Source organism: Athene noctua, chromosome 2 (assembly GCF_965140245.1).
Source record: "Athene noctua chromosome 2, bAthNoc1.hap1.1, whole genome shotgun sequence".
Taxonomy (NCBI): Eukaryota; Metazoa; Chordata; class Aves; order Strigiformes; family Strigidae; genus Athene; species Athene noctua.
This window is the reverse complement of record NC_134038.1, coordinates 56844774-56863158: the sequence shown is the minus strand read 5'-3', so window position 1 is coordinate 56863158 and position 18385 is coordinate 56844774. Positions and strand designations below refer to the sequence as shown.

The 18385-nt window shown below is 39.5% G+C and overlaps 1 protein-coding gene across 10 annotated transcripts in view; it reads left to right on the top strand.

Annotated features, from left to right (window-relative positions):
- The window catches only part of PPP4R1 (protein phosphatase 4 regulatory subunit 1), a 66937-nt gene extending 49775 nt beyond the window's left edge, over window positions 1–17162 (top strand). For all 10 annotated transcript variants that reach the window (XM_074899218.1, XM_074899216.1, XM_074899225.1 and 7 more), the window contains 9 exons: window positions 3048–3223; window positions 7332–7427; window positions 8681–8866; window positions 10425–10586; window positions 11197–11297; window positions 13026–13146; window positions 13243–13377; window positions 14362–14503; window positions 16123–17162. In XM_074899218.1, the coding sequence (XP_074755319.1) occupies window positions 3048–3223; window positions 7332–7427; window positions 8681–8866; window positions 10425–10586; window positions 11197–11297; window positions 13026–13146; window positions 13243–13377; window positions 14362–14503; window positions 16123–16286 (1283 nt within the window). In that variant the 3' untranslated portion in view covers window positions 16287–17162. The remainder of the gene's footprint in view (window positions 1–3047; window positions 3224–7331; window positions 7428–8680; window positions 8867–10424; window positions 10587–11196; window positions 11298–13025; window positions 13147–13242; window positions 13378–14361; window positions 14504–16122) is intronic.
- Window positions 17163–18385: the final 1223 nt, after the last annotated feature.

Here is an 18385-nt window from a genome sequence, read left to right as displayed (position 1 = left end):
GTATTTCCGTACCAGTTAATGCAGCCCATAGCTTTTGCCTCTGAGTAAGAAGTGTGGGTAAGGAAGGCAGTTCCTTCAGAAAAAAGAAGGGAGCATGCCACTTAAAAATACCAATGTCTTCTAGTGAAACATCAGGAGAGAAAGGAAAAAAAAAAACCAACGAAGCATATTGAAGGGACAGAAACTTCTAAGGACTGGGAAATTTAATAAGGCCGGGTAAAATGTGGTTCTGAATTTAGAGGCTGTGCCAGTTCTAGGATGCAGGTGCAGAAGCCAAGAGTAAGTAATTCCTTGCTGAAAAAATATTTCTTACCTGTAACAAAGTCAAAGGAAGCAAGAGTTAATTAGCAGGTAATTTAAGATCCAGTGAACACTGACTTACCAATTCAATATGTGGGTGCTGTTATGCACAAAACTGACCTCTACACTCCAATTTTTACTGAAGGTAGTTGTGAAAGCTAGTTAGCCAGCAGATTCCCTTCCAGCTTTCCTCTCAAAACCTTGCTTCCCAAGAGCTCCGAGGCATTTCTGTTATGTGTGAGGTGAGCCTTATCCTTTGCTTGTAATGGTTTTCTGGGAAAGGTTGCCTGTCTTGTGGCTGTAGAGAAGATCTTTGTGGGAAATGGGGAAGAGCAGCAGCCACCTCAGTCAGGAGGGTTTAAGCGCAGATCTTGGGACTGTGTCAGTGTGTAATGGGGTTATCAGGGCTTTAAGATGTTTACCAACTTCCCGTCATTTACCTCTCAGTGAATGATGGCACTGGAGTCGCCCTTGGTGATGGAACCTATGGAGAAGCACTCAGAGAAGAAAGGCGGCCCTTGCCAATCAAAGAAATCCTTGGGAGTCTGGCCTCACCTGTTCTTTCTTCATCCCCTTGTCTTGGGATTGTAGTTGACAAGAAGCTGAGGATTTGCACATTTGTGTCATATCTCCTCTAGGAAAGGCAGAGGAAATCAGGATACCTGTGGTCTCTGTCCTGCTAAGCTCCTAAGCAAGGGTGGTGCAGGCGTGCAGGCTGACAGTGGAGCATGGGTGGGGAATGTGTCTTGGAAAATTCCCAACTACTGCTGTAGATACCTTCACTCCTCTTACTAGAAGTAATCTTTGGAGCTCTGTGTGGATTGTTCAGTAAATACATATTCAGTGTTGAAGCAGTATGTGTTACCTAGTCAGGATAAGCTTTCTTGACTTTTAAGTGAAAATGAGAGGAGCATATGTTTTTCATGAAGTTGTCTTTCATGAAAGAAGTCTTTGTGAAAAATGTCTCCTTGATGTGCAGCAGAATTACTTTTAATTTTCGTGTTTGATTTCTCAAATGAGAATAAACTGGAAATCAGACAAATGTTTCTTGCCCTAGCAGATGCTCTGAAATGACCACCTATTTTTGCTGGTTTTGTGGCGATTTATTTAACTCTTAAGTTTTGGAGTAATTTACTAACCTTGGTCTTGTTTATTCTCATGGGCCTTAAAGTACAGAGGTTTATTGTTGATGAAGTAACACTTGAAGAGTGAGGTCATAGCAAGCTTCTGTTAATAGTACAAATTGTAAAGTTCCTATTTTATATATTTATCTATAATTACAATATATAATTTGTATATATGTATTGAAACTGTATTTTTTAACATAATGTGTTTTATAGTAGAAGTATTAGTATGCTGTTGGTTTTGTTTTTCAGTTTCTAACTTGCTGTGGTTTTACAGTAATACAGCAAGAATTTGGCTATTCTGTCAGAAATCTGACACGGTTACAGAGCTAGAATTGCATATTGTAAGGAATTATCTTTTAATACTGCTCATCAGACTCAGCCTAGAAACTAATGAACCAGTAGTATGTTATCCAGTTTTTGCTAGCTAAGGTTGTGCCAAGTTATAATTTTGCTTCTTGTAACAGATGTATTTGGATATCTGTTTCTTCTATCTACAAATGAGTCCAACTTTTTTTGTTTAATTTTTGTTGTTAACCCTATCAAAAAATCTAGAGGGAGAAATGCAGATTCTGTGATTTTATTATGGCAATATGGGATTAAAAGCAAGCATATGGTTTGTTGTTTAACTTCATGGTGAGCATTTAAGAAACCTTGGAAAAGCCAAAGTCTGTAAGGAACAGAGTCTCCAGATGGCTGGGTAAATTTAATGGGTCAGGAGATTACTCCTCCTTACCTTCTTGGAAAGAAGTAGAGGAGGAGAGAGACAGGGTATCACTTTGCACTAAATTCTATGTTGCTTGTGGCTAAGATTGGCTGTGATACCTGATCTGCTTAGGTCAGGCTATATCCAAGGAACATTGCTCAGCAAAGCTTTTTTTGATTAGCAGAAAGCAGAGCAGTCTCAGAACTGCTGGATCTTTTTTCAAGAGAGTGGATGGCAGAGTGTGAAGTGCTAATACTTTTGATGAATGAGAAGACATCAAACAGTGCAACCTTCATTATTTGTCTGGAGAATGCAAGAAGACTGAAGTATCTTGTCCAGAAAAGATTTACTGAGGCCTAGCGTCTTTCTGTAGAGATCTTGCTTTAGAGTTGCTATAAAAATGTAAGGATTTAATGACCATATATAGAGACACAGCCTCTCAGAACCGAAATCCTTTCTGTAGAAATAAACCTATTCTTCATTTAAATTATTTTTCCCTTCTCTTTCTTATTGGCACCTCCCACAAAAGACTCGGTCAGTAAGTTAGTATTCATGTGCTGTTCCTCCCCAAAGGCTATTTGCACCATTAACATGTACGGAGATTCTTTAAGAACTCATCCTGCCATAACAGCAGTTTCTTACTCCTGTTTTTTTTTCCACTTTAAAGACCAGTTTCACAGAACTGTAGTGTGGTTGAGCACTGTAGGAAAAGAGTGGAGTGTTAATCTGCTTTACATTTTACACTAATTGTCCCCAGTTTGGAATTTACTAACAGTCAATAATCTTAAATTTGTACCTCCCCTATAGTTCTTCTGCCACCTTTCAGTTAATTAGTCACTGTCTGAAAGCTGATTGTGGGCTTGCTAGAAGTTTACTGCAGTTCAGACTCTCATGTATTTCTCTTTCATATGCTGCAGCACAAGTGGAGGTGTTGTCTGCTGCACTCAGAGCATCAGGTTTGGATCCTCAAGAAGAGACAATAGCCAGTGTCAGCAAGGGAACAGACTCTCCGACTGAACTAACCATCAATGACCAACAAAATTTTAAACCTATACTGGGTGATATTGTGCCTTTAATTGGTGACACTGTTGAGGTAAGAAGTGAGTTTTATTCTTTTTTTTTTTTTTTTTCTTCATTAGGATTTCCAGGGCTCCAGTAATAGAGCTGTATTTTTGCATTCATGCGGTAATTGCAGCCAAATGCTTCCTACTTTTGGCTAGTGTGACAAATTTCTTGGCTGGTATTGAAGTGCTAGCTACTAAATTAAAATGAATTACGTTGGGTGCGTTTGATTTGCCAGTTGTGTGCTTGTCCATATAAATTCTTGAAATTGTTTCTAATATGTTGTGACTGTTGCATTTTAAGATGTTTTAATGCTACTGCAGTTCGTTACTGTGAAATTGCCTTCCTTAAAACAGAGCCCTACTGATAAATTGAGTTGAGGATTTGCAATGTAGGATTGGACTGTTGAAAGAGAAAGTTAATTCTAGTAATCGGTAGCATCTTAGTGGTTCTGCACTTGTTTCATCAACACCACACCACTTCCCCCTGCCTGACTAAAGTCTGTGGCATTCGGTAGTATTTTCTGTTCTGTACTGTGTATTAGGCCAAACCCACTATGTTCACTGCATGTAGTACCACAAGCTCTGCTGGTATTAAAAGCTGTAGCTACATAGAAAGCTATGGCTCCAAAATATGCTCCAGAAACCCACAGCAAGTGATTTGTTGAATCAAACTGCCTAAATACTATTTTCATACGAAATTTTGATAAATGTCTTAAAAAAGCCTAGGAGGTGACATCAGTCCAGTGCAAACATTTTCAGCCTTCTTTAATTAGAGCAATGTTTCTAGGTGACACTGGATTAACTTTTCACCTAAGCTATTGGACTACCATGTAGCCCAAAAATATGGGGAGTGGAGAAATGTGACATTTGCTTGAATACTGCTGTTTATACTCAATCATAGTTTAACACTACAAATGTGATTGGTTGGTTTGTTTCAAAATAGCAACCTGCCCCCAATTCCTAATGTCAGGTTTGATATGTTTCTTTATCATAGGATCTGTTGTAGTCACTTCTTTCTAATGCTAACCTGTAAAATGACAGGGTAAATGTATCCTCTGTCCTAATTTTTGGAGGTGATGAGGGTGGTGTTTATTCAGAGGCACCTGTCCTGCATTTTATTTCTGTACAGAGCATGATGCTGACAAAGTTTAAGAACCTGTCACATTGCTGCTATATGTTGGTATTGCATGTTATGGTTTTACTCTTTAAAAGGATGCTCTTAACCTGTCAGTTCTTTGTTACTGGCACTGAATCAAGTCTTCATTTTACAACTGACAGGATATTATAGAGGTGCCTTAGAATTTGGGAATCACGCTGTGAGCTGTTGAGCAAGTGGACTGTTGCCTGTAGCAGTAGAGAGCGCTCTGATTTTCTAGATTTTTTTTTATTTGGCGGTGTGTTTTGGTGTTTTTTTTTTTTTTTCTCCTGTTGTGGGTGGGGGTTTTTTGGTGTCTTTCATGTTTTAGTTTGTTTTTAAGTCTCAACATAACAATGTGTCAATAGGGTGCTGGACAATTTTAAAAAGTCAAGCTACGACATTTTATGTTCAAAAGCAGCCTTCATAGTTCTACACACATAGCACAAAGCAAATCACACTTTGCTTGTCCTTCTGCAGCTGCATTGGCTCTTGAAGGAGTTAATGCAACCCGGTAAAAAAGTTCTCTATTCAGATGAGGATAAATGCTGTAATAGGATGAACAGATAAGATTTTGGGACGTAGATGAAGCTTGTTTCTCGAGGATGAGGATAGCTGTTTTATTTTTCCTCAAGAGGCACTGTTTTTATTTTCTTTAGGTTGTATGCTCTCTATAAGGTTTGATAAATGAATGTAAACCTTAAGTAATTCCCCAAGTTGTATTCCCAATGGATGGGTGTGGGAGTCCTCTTTCTTTGGCTGGAGGTGAAGGGAGAGAAGAATAAGGAAACTGGACTAAAATCAGCCCACTCCTGTCTGGCACAAGTGCCTCTCTTTAAGAAGAGGGTGGATGCCAGGAGACTGGACCCCTAATACTGGCTTTTTCTGGTTTTGTTTGGGCCAGCTGCCCTGTCAGGAAACGCCAGCACCACTTGTCCTGGTGCTGGGGGCTTTGTGTGCAGTCCATGGCACAGATCAGGGGTCTGTGGAGCACAACCACAGAGCTCTTGTTACGCTGCAGCTAAAGGAAACCCCACCTAGGAGATTTGTAAAGGCCATGACAAAGACACTACATCTCAGGGGTATGGAAGAAGCTTTCAGGCTAAACCCTGCTGAATTTTTATGTCCTAGCTCTCTACATTGCTCAGTTCAGTGGATGTGTGTTATATGGAAAAAGTACAGATGGAGGACTTCATCTACAGGAATAGAGACACTGAGTAGACTTAAATACCAACGGATGCTGCGGTTCTTCTGTACTGAGACTCTTCCGTTTTGGAATGCATATTTGACTTTAAAAGTGGCTGGGTAAAATTGTTCCCATCTGTGACACCCTTCAGCATATTTAAGTTCAACTTAGTTCAATCAATAAAGTATTACTTTTATCTTTTTTTTTTTTTTTTTTTGAAGTCGGCCTTTTAGAGCTGGGGTAGCAGAGACTGTGAGATGGAGTCTTTTCATTTTTATTGTAGCAGAATGGATGACTAGCCTCTGCTCTCATGCACCTGGGCAACTCATGGAAAGCACTGTGGCTCGGTTGTGCTGGCTGTCTCGTAATTTCTTGATTTGAAAGAGGTCAAAGCTGATGACTTTCTGGTGGATGCTGAAAAGATCTCTTTTTTCTGGAAAAAAAAAATGCTAAAAAGAGTGCAGAATTGACTGGCAAACTAAAATCCTGCGAAGATGGTTTTCAGGGAGTCTGGAGGTTTTGTAGTTGTATGTTGCTGTACACATTTAGTTAGAGTCACTTACAGGTCTGTTCCTTACTTGGTTCTTTGACACCTTCCTACTGCTGCTTGATAAGCCTGATGGGTGACTTGGGCTGCTGTGCCAGCAATATATGATTGCCTCACAGCTCTGTCTGTTCTTTATCACCTGTAATTATACCTCAGAGACTAAAATGACAATCCAATGCTTAGATGAACGCAGCTCATGGAAGAGAAAAAAGCAACTGTCTGAAGTCAAACTAAGGAAAACAGATGGTCTGGAGGCTTTTTTGAAGAAGCTTAATAGTTTGCTGGAAAATTGTCATTGTTAAACTGATCTGAACAGCTGGTAGAGTAGGCATGTTCCCTGTGTGTGTGTGTTGACCCTGAGAGCTCACCCTGCAGCATCTGTGAATATCTAGCAAAAGTGCCTTTGTCCTGTTCTACCACACAACAGCCTGATCTACTTTTCAAATACTCATCACATACTTCTGGAAATTCATGGTTAATTATGCAAAGTCTGTTGTAGTTGGGGAACTCCACTGGTATAGAAAGTAACAGAGCATCTCCTCAGCAGCACAGTTTGTCATAGTGTATCAAACTTCTGCTGCTCAGTTCTGAAGCAGTCTCAGTCCTTACCTTCAAGGCCCAGCAATGTAGCCAGGATGCTTGCATGATTGCTAAAAACTATTTTCATAGAACTGTGGAGAAGGGGTAATGACTGGTGTCAGCAGCTGTGGTCTACTGGGATCTGTGTTATAAGGTGAAGCTCATCTGTAGAGGAGATTATAGAATAATCACCTCTAGGAAAACAGAATAATCACCTCCAGAAAAGGAGCAACAGCATAAGTCTCATCAGTATCTACTCTTAAGTGTGAGTGTGGCTTTGTTTTGACCTCTTTCTAGCACAAATCCAAAGCAACAAATCCAACAAAATCCACTACAGATGTTTCCTTATTCCCTTAAGTGAGGTAGCAGTGTGCCCCATATGGTAGCTGCATTTTCCTTAATGCAGTATCAAAGGTACTTCTCTCCTGTGATTATTTTTTTTTTTTTTTATTCCATAAGAACCAAGATGGAGCAGAATAAGAGGAGCCTGTGTTTGAAATTGAAAGCAGAAAGATTTATCTTACAGACCTTTTGATTTCGGGCTGTAGCAAAATTGTATTTGATATTAAGACATATATTCCTTTAATCTAAAAAAGACCCTGAGGTGAGGACAGCCCTTCTTAACATTGACATTTGTTTTGTATTTAATCCTTGAGTGTATTTTATGTGACCTTTTTTCTTTTTTCATAGAATATGGATTCTACACTTCACTATATTCATAATGATTCAGACTTGAGCACCAACAGTAGTTTCAGCCCTGAAGAAGAAAGAAAATCTAAAGTACAGGTAAATGAGTGACTTCTACTTTTCCTACATGTATCAGATAAGTGGAATTTTTAAATGTATATAGGGATTTTTTTTTTATTTGTTTCATTCTGTTGTTTCTGATGTAATGTAGTTTCTATTAAATATGGCAAACCTCTTAAATAGTTTTAAAATATTCTGTGTTTCCAGAGATAATGGCTTAATTCAGTAGTTGCTTCTTTTTTAATTATGTAATAAGAGATGACAGTGGTTTTTGACATGAGGTAACAGTTGTTGTAGACTTCCAGGCTCCTGTTTTGTTTGGTTTCATTTTCTACAGAAACTATCCTGTAGTGGAAATCAGGTTACTGAGGAAATAGGATTTTGTTAAATGTTTTGTGCAGAACTGCCCTGACCCTGTGACAGACTTTTGCAGAAAATTTGTGAAAGTGTTTCATTAAGCTTGAACTGTCTCTGTTATTTGTTTCCAAAAGAAATTGAATGTTTGTTGTTACATAATTCAGTATTAAGTGTGCCACCCTGCTCCTTGAATGGGAGCCGCAGTCCCTCTTGTTGCTTACATGAGCTGAGCTGTTGGACAGCTGTGTTGGGGAAAGGCTCTTGTGCACCCTCTTGGGTACAGTCAGTGCCTGAGATAAACTGACAACAGCTGAATCAAAGAGGTTTTCACAACATTTTAGTTCAGATGCTTTAATTTTTTCAGTGGAGAAAAGGATTGGTCTTCACCAGAGACCTCAGTCTCAAGAGAAGCCTTTTTCTTCCTGCTGACTATTTAGAGAGTTTGGAAGCAATATTGAACGCACTATACATACTCTGCACCCTTTTCTTCCCTCCCTCACTAAGGCATTTTAATTCCATTTTATTCTCCCAACCTCCCCAAGATTCTGAGAGGAATAGGAAAATGAATCTTGCCATTTGCTGTTCTACCTATTTTTGTGGATGAGTTAAAACGGCCAGTTTGCACAGCCTAAGAGCCTGTTTGAATGTAGTCTTAATTTTCTGGTCTGCCTAAGTAAAAACTGATCCACCCCACTGATCTGTTACATTGGTCTATATATTTTCAAATAGCCTTCAGTCATGTCATTGTTTCTTTGGAACTTTTTGGTGGAACTTATGAAATATAGAATCGTTGCATTCTTATTAAGAGGTTGTAATTGAATAATACTCTGTAGCTGTGGGGAAAAAATGTTCTGACAGTGTGCCCTGGAATTTTAGTAAGCCATATGACAGTTTATTGAAAATAGTGTAAACACTCTACCCTTTTCTTGCTGTAGGATGTTGTACCTCAAGCCTTGCTGGATCAGTATTTATCAATGACTGATCCATCTCGCGCACAAACAGTTGATACTGAGATTGCCAAGCACTGTGCCTACAGCCTGCCAGGGGTGGCACTTACACTGGGCAGACAGAATTGGCACTGTTTGAAAGACACCTATGAGACGCTGGCATCTGACATGCAGGTAGGCTCAAGAACCTCTGACAGTGAATGATCTGAACTTTTATGATGCAACAATTAATAATCTGCACTTCTAGGATGGTTCCTCTTGTTTACTGGGTGTTGGGTTGCTCTGCCTTTTATGTGGAGCTTTCTGTTGCTGATACTAGTTGGTTGCATAATGAATTAAAGTGTAACGGTTATCTTGGAGGAAGCTGGGTGTGTGTGGTGCTCAGGCAGTAAGGAAATGGGGCAGTTTGAGTTGGGAGGTGGATTTCCAGTGGCAATGTGAAGAGAGGTCTCTGATTTCCTGTGCTTGCTTGAGATCTTATGGCAGTGCTTGGGATTCACATAGGGATGAGGGCTGTGCTGCTGTGCGTGAGCAGACATGTGCCCCTGCAGGCATGTCTAGAGCTCAGTGACTCAGCCTCACGCCAGGCCTTTTGGTGGCCTTTTGGTGCTGCATCCAGTTAGTCATAAGGGAATAACATCACTGTCACCATGCAGCATTGCTGTTTTAAAAACAAATACTGGAAATAGCAACATTTTCCTTGTCAGGTGGTAAGGAGGTGGCTTTGTGCATTTTACTGTTGGTTTACAGTTGTTTCCCAGTTGTCCCTTGTTTCCTTTTTTGGAGATGCTCTTTTTATTTTTTTAAGCATTCTCAGACTACTTCACCTCTCTTGAACTTGCTGCTTGCTATGTCAGAGCAGCAGTTTACAGTGATAATGTAGTGAGTAATTTTATACATGGCTATTGCTCATGTTTTCCGAACTCTTTTGCAAGCATTAAAAGCATCTAGCTAATAAATTTAAAACATAAGTAAAACCAAATCACTCTGTATTCAGAACTGTCCAGAGTTTATCGCCAGTCTAATCTGAACTAACATTGAATCACCAAACCAGGGCAGAAGAACAGTCTGTATGCTAATTAGAAAGTGCTGGCTAAAGAATAGATGCTATTTTATTTTTAAAAAGATTTATTTGAAATAGTTACTCCATTAAACCTCCTCCATTTAGGGTGAGTAAAAGCTCTACTGGTCCTTGGACCGCTGGGCACTCAGCGTGCGTGAAACTTTACCTATTATGGAAGCTAAAATACGCCAGCTGAAATACTGTGGGATATATATCTTATATAAAATATATATGCATATATATAACAAAAATCTATTTTATAAATTGAGTGGAAGAGTGGTAGTATGGAACTAATTGACCCAAAAGAATTTAAAGGAGAGAGTAATGTGTAGAAGAGTACTGATGTCAAGAATACTGTTTTCCTCTCTGACACCTGCAAAATTAAAATATTTCCATTACTTCTATTTGCCTAGTTCCTTGATATTCAGGTGGAATAAATGATACCCTGTCGTCCTCTTTCTTTCTCCCTTTTTTTTTTTTTTTTTTTTAATTTCTAATTTATTTTTTACATGATTGTTACATTTACAAAATTGTTACATGAAACACTGTTGAATGTATTCGTAAATACAATAGCTCACTGGGAGTCCAGCTTGGATACTGACGCTCGGGTTAAAATAGAGCACTTCACATGATACATCAATTAAATCCATTTATTTATTTATGTTACAGTGGAAGGTTCGGCGGACACTAGCATTTTCTATACACGAACTTGCTGTCATCCTTGGAGATCAGCTTACAGCTGGAGATTTAGTTCCTGTCTTCAATGGCTTTTTAAAAGATTTAGATGAAGTCAGAATAGGTGTGCTTAAACACTTGCATGACTTTCTGAAGGTATGTCTGTGTTCAAATCTGCTCAAGTGCGATTATATATTTTGCTTCATTTCTTCGTATGCACTTGTTTTTTTGACATAACACCGGTATAACTCTCTGTGGGAATCCATACAGAAGTCTGTGGAATACTAGAGTATGTTTTGCAGGAGATCTGTGTGGCTGATACTTTCTTCTCTCTGAAGAGCCTGGTTTGTGCATATTTGTTCAATCTATAGGTGCCAGTGGATGGTATTAAGCTTTTTGATGGCTTTGAGCTTTCTATGCAGCTTACTTCTCAAATTTCTTTAGGAGTTTTTCCTCTAACCCCATCATTTTTGGACCCGAAAGACACAAATCATAAAACCTTTAAAATCAATACTATCTTAAGGCTTATCCCTGTTGTTTCCTAGAGTAAAAGCAGAAACTACATCAGATTTTGGTTTCAGTAGTGTGCCATGTGATTTTACAGATTTAAGCATGGTAGGGTTTAGCCCAGGAAAGCCACACTATTACTAAAGATTTTTTTTAAAAAATAAAACCAAGTGTTCCGTTACTTGTATTTTAAAGCTCTTGCCCTATCTGCTGATTGTAGCCTACATTTCTTTATGTAAGTTTATATTTACTGTTACAGCTTCTTCATCTTGACAAAAGAAGAGAGTATCTTTATCAGCTGCAGGAATTCCTAGTGACTGATAACAGCAGGAACTGGCGTTTCCGTGCTGAGCTGGCTGAGTATGTAGTTTTATGGATGCTTGTTTTTATTGTTGTGGATATTTAAAAATGTTAAAAACATAAAATAGATGTTTTACACTGACATTCTTCATTACATTTTTTAGTGGATAGTCCTTACCCTCCTTCACTTGTCCCCCTTGCTTAAAAATCCCCAGTAGTTGTATATCACTTAAAATATTTGAAACCTGAATGTCTTTTTCCATCACTGTATGTTGAAAACATTATCCTTCCATTTAAAAAAAAGCTGCCAAAAGATGAGAACACATCTGGTTGTTCTTGAAGTCAGTAGAAGTGTTCTAGCAATTTGTTTTGAAGTTGCTGCACTTGATAAGTACGCTGAATTCATGACCATGAAACAGAGGAGATCAAGATCTTGAGAGGAGTGAAGGAAGTGAGTAGCAGAGTAGTGACCTTGGGCTTCATCCAAGCAGACTTTGGGTTTTTCTTGGAACTGGTAGGTGAGCTTCTGTGGGAGGCAGCTCTGGAGGGGCAAGTTGCTCAGGAAAGCAGGCAGAACGGGCTTATGAAATTCAACAAGGGACAGATGCTATGTCCTGTGTGCGGGAAGGAAGAGCCTCTGACAGGCACTGAGGACTGGCTACCCTGGGAGCAGCCCTGCTGGAGAGGCCCAGAGTATTGCAGAAGGCAGTGACCTGAACATGAACCAGCCGTGTGTCCTGGCAGCACTATCCTGGGCTGTATCCACAGGAATGCAGCCAGGATATCGAGGGAACAGATCGGCCCCCTCTAGTCAGCACTGATTAGATCTCATCTGGAGCAGTGCATCTATACCAGTACAGGAGAGATGCTGATAGACTGGAACACATTCAGCAGAGGGCTGCCAAGGTGATCAGGGCTGCAGCACTTACCCTGTGGGGAGAGACTGTGTGACCAGGGCTCCTCTACCAGGAATGATAAAATGAGCACATAGTAATGACTCATTACAGTCTGTCTCTTGAATTAAATTTTGAGAGACTAGTTTAACAACTGATTATGATGTCATGATGTTTTTGCTGCATTTAAGTGTAGTTTTGATTTAGTAACTGCAAATCGCTTACCTGTTACTGCTGGTGTGGAGATGTCCAGTTGGTTCCTTGTAACATGTCACACCACTTCTTTTGACACACTTTCTACCATTCATGACACATACTAATGCCTGTAACCTGCTGAGATCTTAATCAACTCATTACAAATTAAAGACGACTGATAATTCCTCTAGCTGTCCAGTATACTCTGAAGTAGAGGAAGTTTATTGGTCTGATCAGTGTACTTAAGTGACCGAGGATACTTATCAAACCAAGTTAGAGTAGTTGCTTTGTGGCTGTACCTGTGTTACGTGTGTGAAACGTCTTTACCAGGTACTCAAATGCACGCGCACCCTGCGGTGTTGCTCATGGCTGGGTCGCTGTGCTGGGTGTACGTGGTAGCCATTACCAGAATATCTCTCTTGTAAATGTAACCTTGATTCCCGTGCCTCTCCTCTAGTTTTTCATTCTTTGAGCTCATGTGGCCTTTTTCCATTATTGTGAATAAGTGGCAAGTTAAAATTTGCAAGTGACCCACTGTCAAACTGATGGCATTGAAAACCAGAAGATTTTACTTTTCAGTAACTTTATTAGGGCCACATTGCATATTTGGCAAGTGCTGTCATATAAATGATTGTATTCACAGTTAAAGCTACCTTCTTAATATAATGTGCTCTTGTTTGGTTCTTCTTTCATCTTGTAGGCAGCTGATCTTGCTTCTAGATCTGTACAGTGCCAGAGACATTTACGACTACTTGCGACCTATTGCTTTCAGCCTCTGTGCAGACAAAGTGTCTTCTGTCCGTTGGATTTCTTACAAGCTGGTAAAGCAGTCTAAGTAAATTCAGGATTTCGACTTCTGAGGGTTGGTGGTCAGAAGTAATTTTTGTATTTTTTTTTTTCCTTCTCATTTCTTCAAGGTTAGTGAAATGGTTAAAAAGCTGTACATGGCTTCAACATCAACCTTCGTGGTAGACCTCATGAATGAACTTGTTGAAAAGTTCTGTAGATGCCGCAAATGGTCTGGTCGACAAACTTTTGTCTTTATTTGCCAGGTGAAATGTCTTTTTGTTCATCTTTCTTGGTTTTGGCAGGTGGTGGTGGTAAGAATTAAGGGGGGGATAGCAACTGGAACTCTTCGGCTGTCTATTGACACTGTTTTCATGAATATTTGGGAACTTTGTTTCTAAGGGAGTAAGTTTCATGGCTGCTTTCTTCAGTGTTGCTCTATAGATGAGCTTGAATGCGTCTTTGGCTTAGCATGTTCACATCAGGTTGTCAAATCTGATGTTGATTATAAAACAAAAGCATAGCAAAATAATCCCTGAGTTGGGAAGCTGCTTCATTACTCAGCAGGAAGTGAGGTTTTTATAATATGCTGCAGCAGCCTACTGCTTTTTTGGGTTACCCTTTAGAAGTCAAGCACTGGGAGTTGACTAGACCTCTTCTTAGCCAGCTACTGCAGCTTGGTCAAAACCAACGTATTCTCATCAAAATAAGCAGAAGAGTTGAAACTAGCTAGGGTCCCAAGGAAATAGTCATATTTGGAGGCTGTAGCAGAGGTGCAGACTGGGAGCCAACATGACTGCTGCCCAAGTGGGACAGTTCTTTGAAGTATTTGGAGAAATGTGAGCTTTGAGCTTATTGAGACAGAAACATGGTTGGGCACAATGGATATTTACTGAGATGGATCATTCTTGTTTTAATATAGTACCTAGTTAAAACAAAGACTAAACCAGCCTTGAAAAGGATTGGAAAGGTTTTTTACTTTTCTTCCCTGTTTTCAAATTATACTGTGATTTTTAAAAAGAAAGGAAAAAAAAAAAGAAAAAAGGAAATTGCCAAACCCTAACATGCTTCATTGTGTACACCTTTGTGCTAGAAAGTATTGTACCATATTTTAAAACTTAGTGGATACTGGATACTACCTACTGTATTCGTGTTATGGAAGTATTAAGATACATTAGCTCTGATTATGTGTTGGGATTTTATCCTCACTGTTCTGAAATCTAATGAAATTGCTTCTGTCTTCTTGCCAGACTATCAGTGAAGACGACTGCCTGCCCATGGACCAGTTTGCTGTACATCTGCTGCCACACTTATTACACTTGGCATCGGACAGGGTTCCAAACGTTAGAGTCCTGCTTGCAAAAACATTAAAGCAAACCCTTTTAGAGAAAGGTTAGTGGCAGAAGGAGTTGCAGTGTGTTGACTGTGTATCTTTTTGTTCCTCCCCTTTCCTATAGTCAGCTGGAAAAGAAGAAACAGTATCAGATGTGGGTCACTCTTGATTTTGCAGTCTCCTTGGTGTGGGATGTTACCTTGGCTGAGATAAACCCATGAACCTTGTGGTATCAGAGCACTGTTGTGTAACACTGAGGAAGTAAGAGTTCTTGCTCATGTGCCAGCCTGTTCTTTTGGTACCATTTCCCCTGACTGAGCTAGTTTGTAGAGGTGTCATCAGGGCACAGAAAGCACAAATTGAACAACTAGCAACTGTGAAGTTGTTGAGCAGTGCTTTTTATTAGGTTAAAAACATTCTGTTGATGTTCTGTGTAATAAGAGTAAGAAGAATCCTTCCATACAAACCCACCATCTGTTTTCTCACTGGGGGAGAAGAGATGGCTGATGTTGGGTTTTTTATATTTTATGGTAGCATTGGGAAGAAAGTTTCTCTGGAGTATCTTTAGGAAATTAGACATGTAACTTTCAAATTGCAGACTTTGCTTAGGAAAGCATCCCCAATGCATAGCAGATGCCAGAAGAGTCAGCAGTGCTGAGTCCAAATAGCATTAGCAATATTATGCTGTTTTGTAAACCAGCAGAGTGTCCACACTTGAAATACTTCATCCAGTTCTGGTCACTTTCTCAAAACCATACACTGTTTCTAGTGTAGACAGTGCGAAGAAAAATGCAAATTGTTCAAAAGACTGGACAGTGAAAAGGGTGCCAACACAGTGAGAACTAGGCTGTTGCTGGCTGTCTTGTGCGTGCTGGAGACTCTGAGTAAGCATATATAGATAGTTAAGAGAGATCAGTTGATGTGCAGTAATTTATCCTCTGTTAATTGTGCCAAGGCTGTCACCAGTCTTTCTGTTATCATGTAGTATTGGTATTTATGGTTTTGTCCTCGTTATTTTTGTTCCCCACCTGGATGGTACACGTCCATTCTGCGTTGCCGCTATGTAAGTTTAGAACCCAGGTAGTCCCTGCCTCAGAAGATGCTGTGAATATGGTTAGGGGTGGTGGATAGATTATGAAAGGCAGATTTAAAAAATAAGTTCAGAAACTTTTAAACCTCAGATCTACATTGCCCTTCCTGTGAGCTGTTTGTAGCTGCTTTTGTACAACTTGTGTCGTACAGTTTATGAAAACTGTCAGATGTTGGGAGTTTTATTGTTTGATAATTATTTGGCAAGCTTGCCAGTGAACTGGAATGGCATGGCTGTGGGTTTGTGATACCTTCCCTCCGTCACAAATATAGGCACTCTCCTTCTGAGTCTCTTGCACATTTTTTTCTTCCTCTTTGGTTGTGGAGTCTGTCACGCTTACTCTTATACTGAAGGACTGTAGAAATCCCATACTCTAACAGCACTGTGCTCTGAAACATGGAATGATTTTTTTAAAAAATTGAATTCATAGGTATATTCAGAAGTGTATTGTGTGCCTGCTCAGATATTCCAGTTTTATGATACTATATATGTGCATTGTCTCCTGAGATGTTGAACCTCATGCTGAGGTTAGTGTTGAAGTATCTGCAGTCTTTTCCTCCTCTAAGTCTTGTGCATTTTCTCTTACAGAATATTTTCTAAATTCTGCCAACTCTCATCAAGAAGCTGTGGAACAAACAATTATGGTGCTTCAAATGGATGATGATAATGATGTCAAATACTTTGCAAGCATACACCCTGCCAGTACCAAAATTGCAGATGATGCCATGAGCACTGCTTCATCAACTTACTAAAAGTTCTGAATGTTGCTATAATTAAAAAAATTTTAAACAAACTATCCTCAAATGCTTCTAAAATGGTTGATCTAGAACAACCTCTTTGGAAGGAGAGATTTCTTGCCAGACTTAACAGGTGGATGTTATCTAAACCTGATACTGGGGATTTTAAGTCAAGAAAAAAAACCCATACCTGTGTCAGCTTGACTTTAGAAAAACACTGCTCAGAGGATTATTTTTGCCACCGAAGCCTTAAATCTTCTGTCTTCCTGAACAAATGAAACTTGAATTGGCAGATCATTTTCATTGTAGAAAGGATGTGATTTCCAGAGACCTGCATTGTTTCTCCTGAGGAGTGAACTTAGCAAGTATTTTCTGTAGCAACTGATAGATGAAATGGCCAGAAAGGCAAATTTATACCGGGCTGTAAGACCTCCAGTATTAGCGCTAAAAATTTTTATCGTTCAAGGACTTGATTTGTGTGCAGCTGGGCACACCCTTAAGTGGGAATAGCTTTGATGTTTGTAAATGGGGAAAAAGTAGAAATTGGGATGTCTCTTAAGGGCTCAGTGCTAACACTAAACTAGAATTTGATTTTAATCCTTAAATGCAGCATATTGCTGTACCCATTAGCAGAAAACTTTGCTGAGTACCTGTGTCCTAATTATTTTCATGCTGGTCATGACCTAAAGGAAATTTATTAGCACATGTACTTTAAGTCAGGTATTTTTAACTTGATCATGATCGGCTCTGAGGTGCAACTTTTTTCTTCATATACTGTACATATCTGTGAGCCTCCTTGGAGTGCTGCAGTCTTTAATCATGTTGTTTAAAGCTGTTGTGATACAAGTTGTTCTCTACTTGTCCAAATAAAATTTATTAATAAGATTGAAAGCAATCTTGTGACCTTTTTAAGACATTAAAATAATAAGTTTGAAATTTAAGTGGCCTTTTTTTTTTCCTAGTTCTTTACACTTTGACAGCTATTGCAGGGGGAAAGGTTTGCTTAATGATTGTGAAGAATTTTGCATTTTGAGATGGAATATACTACAGCACAGATGGACTTTGGTCCTGTAATTGAGGTTTTTTAAGATTCTCTTTCAGGCATCCCTGTTGTGCTGGGGAGCCTGTCACTCCAGCGTGAAATGGCGTCTTTGCTGAAGTGAGTCTGAATACCCACCTCAGTACTGATTTACAGGAAACTCTGAGCTCAGACTGCCCTTAATCTACTGTCAGTTCATTGACTGCTTTCCTTTCCTCTCGTTTAAAATGACTGATAACAGTATCTCCCTCTGTGTCTTCCAGGGGCAACTTGCTTAAATCACCTTTCCTCCAGTCTGCAGAACCTGAAGTGTGTGAAGCTTATTTTCCTGAGGAGATAGAAATGGCTGTGGCAGCTTATCTTTGATGTGTTTTAGCAGAACATTCTCATTTATCAGCTAGGTGCCTGGTAGCCTGGCAGTTCAGCCTCAGGCAGGTGTGTCTTTTTTTTCCCCATTTTCGTGGGAAAACAGATTGCTCTGCAGTTCTTTTTCTAGTAAACAGGAAGTTGCTATTTACTCACCAGAGTCCTGCTTTTTCTACTATTGAGCATGGACGTGGAGGTGGTTAAGGTACAGGGTCATCTCTGTCTGCCTTGAAGCTTGGTGGGTTTGGGTTTTGGGTTTTTTTTTAGGGTAGAGGTTTGTTTTGTTTTGGGTTTTTTTAGATTTTTCCTTTGTTTGTCCCTTTTTCTTCTAAAAATCATCTTAAAATTTGAAAAGGCAACTATATGTGCAGGTCAGAAGTCCCTGTAGTGTAGGTAATATTCTCATGAGGTTTTCCTGTTCCTCATGTTCTCCAACAGTTGTTCAGAAATTACATGCAAATCCATAGAGGACTAGGCAGTGTGTCGGCACTGTGTCTGGGTGACAGCAGATGGTCAGAAAGCAGTGAGCTCTTCAGGCAGGAGGATTTCTGAGCTGTCTCTGCTGCCATATGGAGAGCAACTAAAAGTAACTAGTCCTCTCCCAGGCCAGGTGAGTCCCATTTTAGAAATATGCATTGAAGTCCAGTCAATTCCTGCATTTTTTTGAGGGTACATGTATCCCTTCACCTGTGGTGTTTTTTTTTTTTTT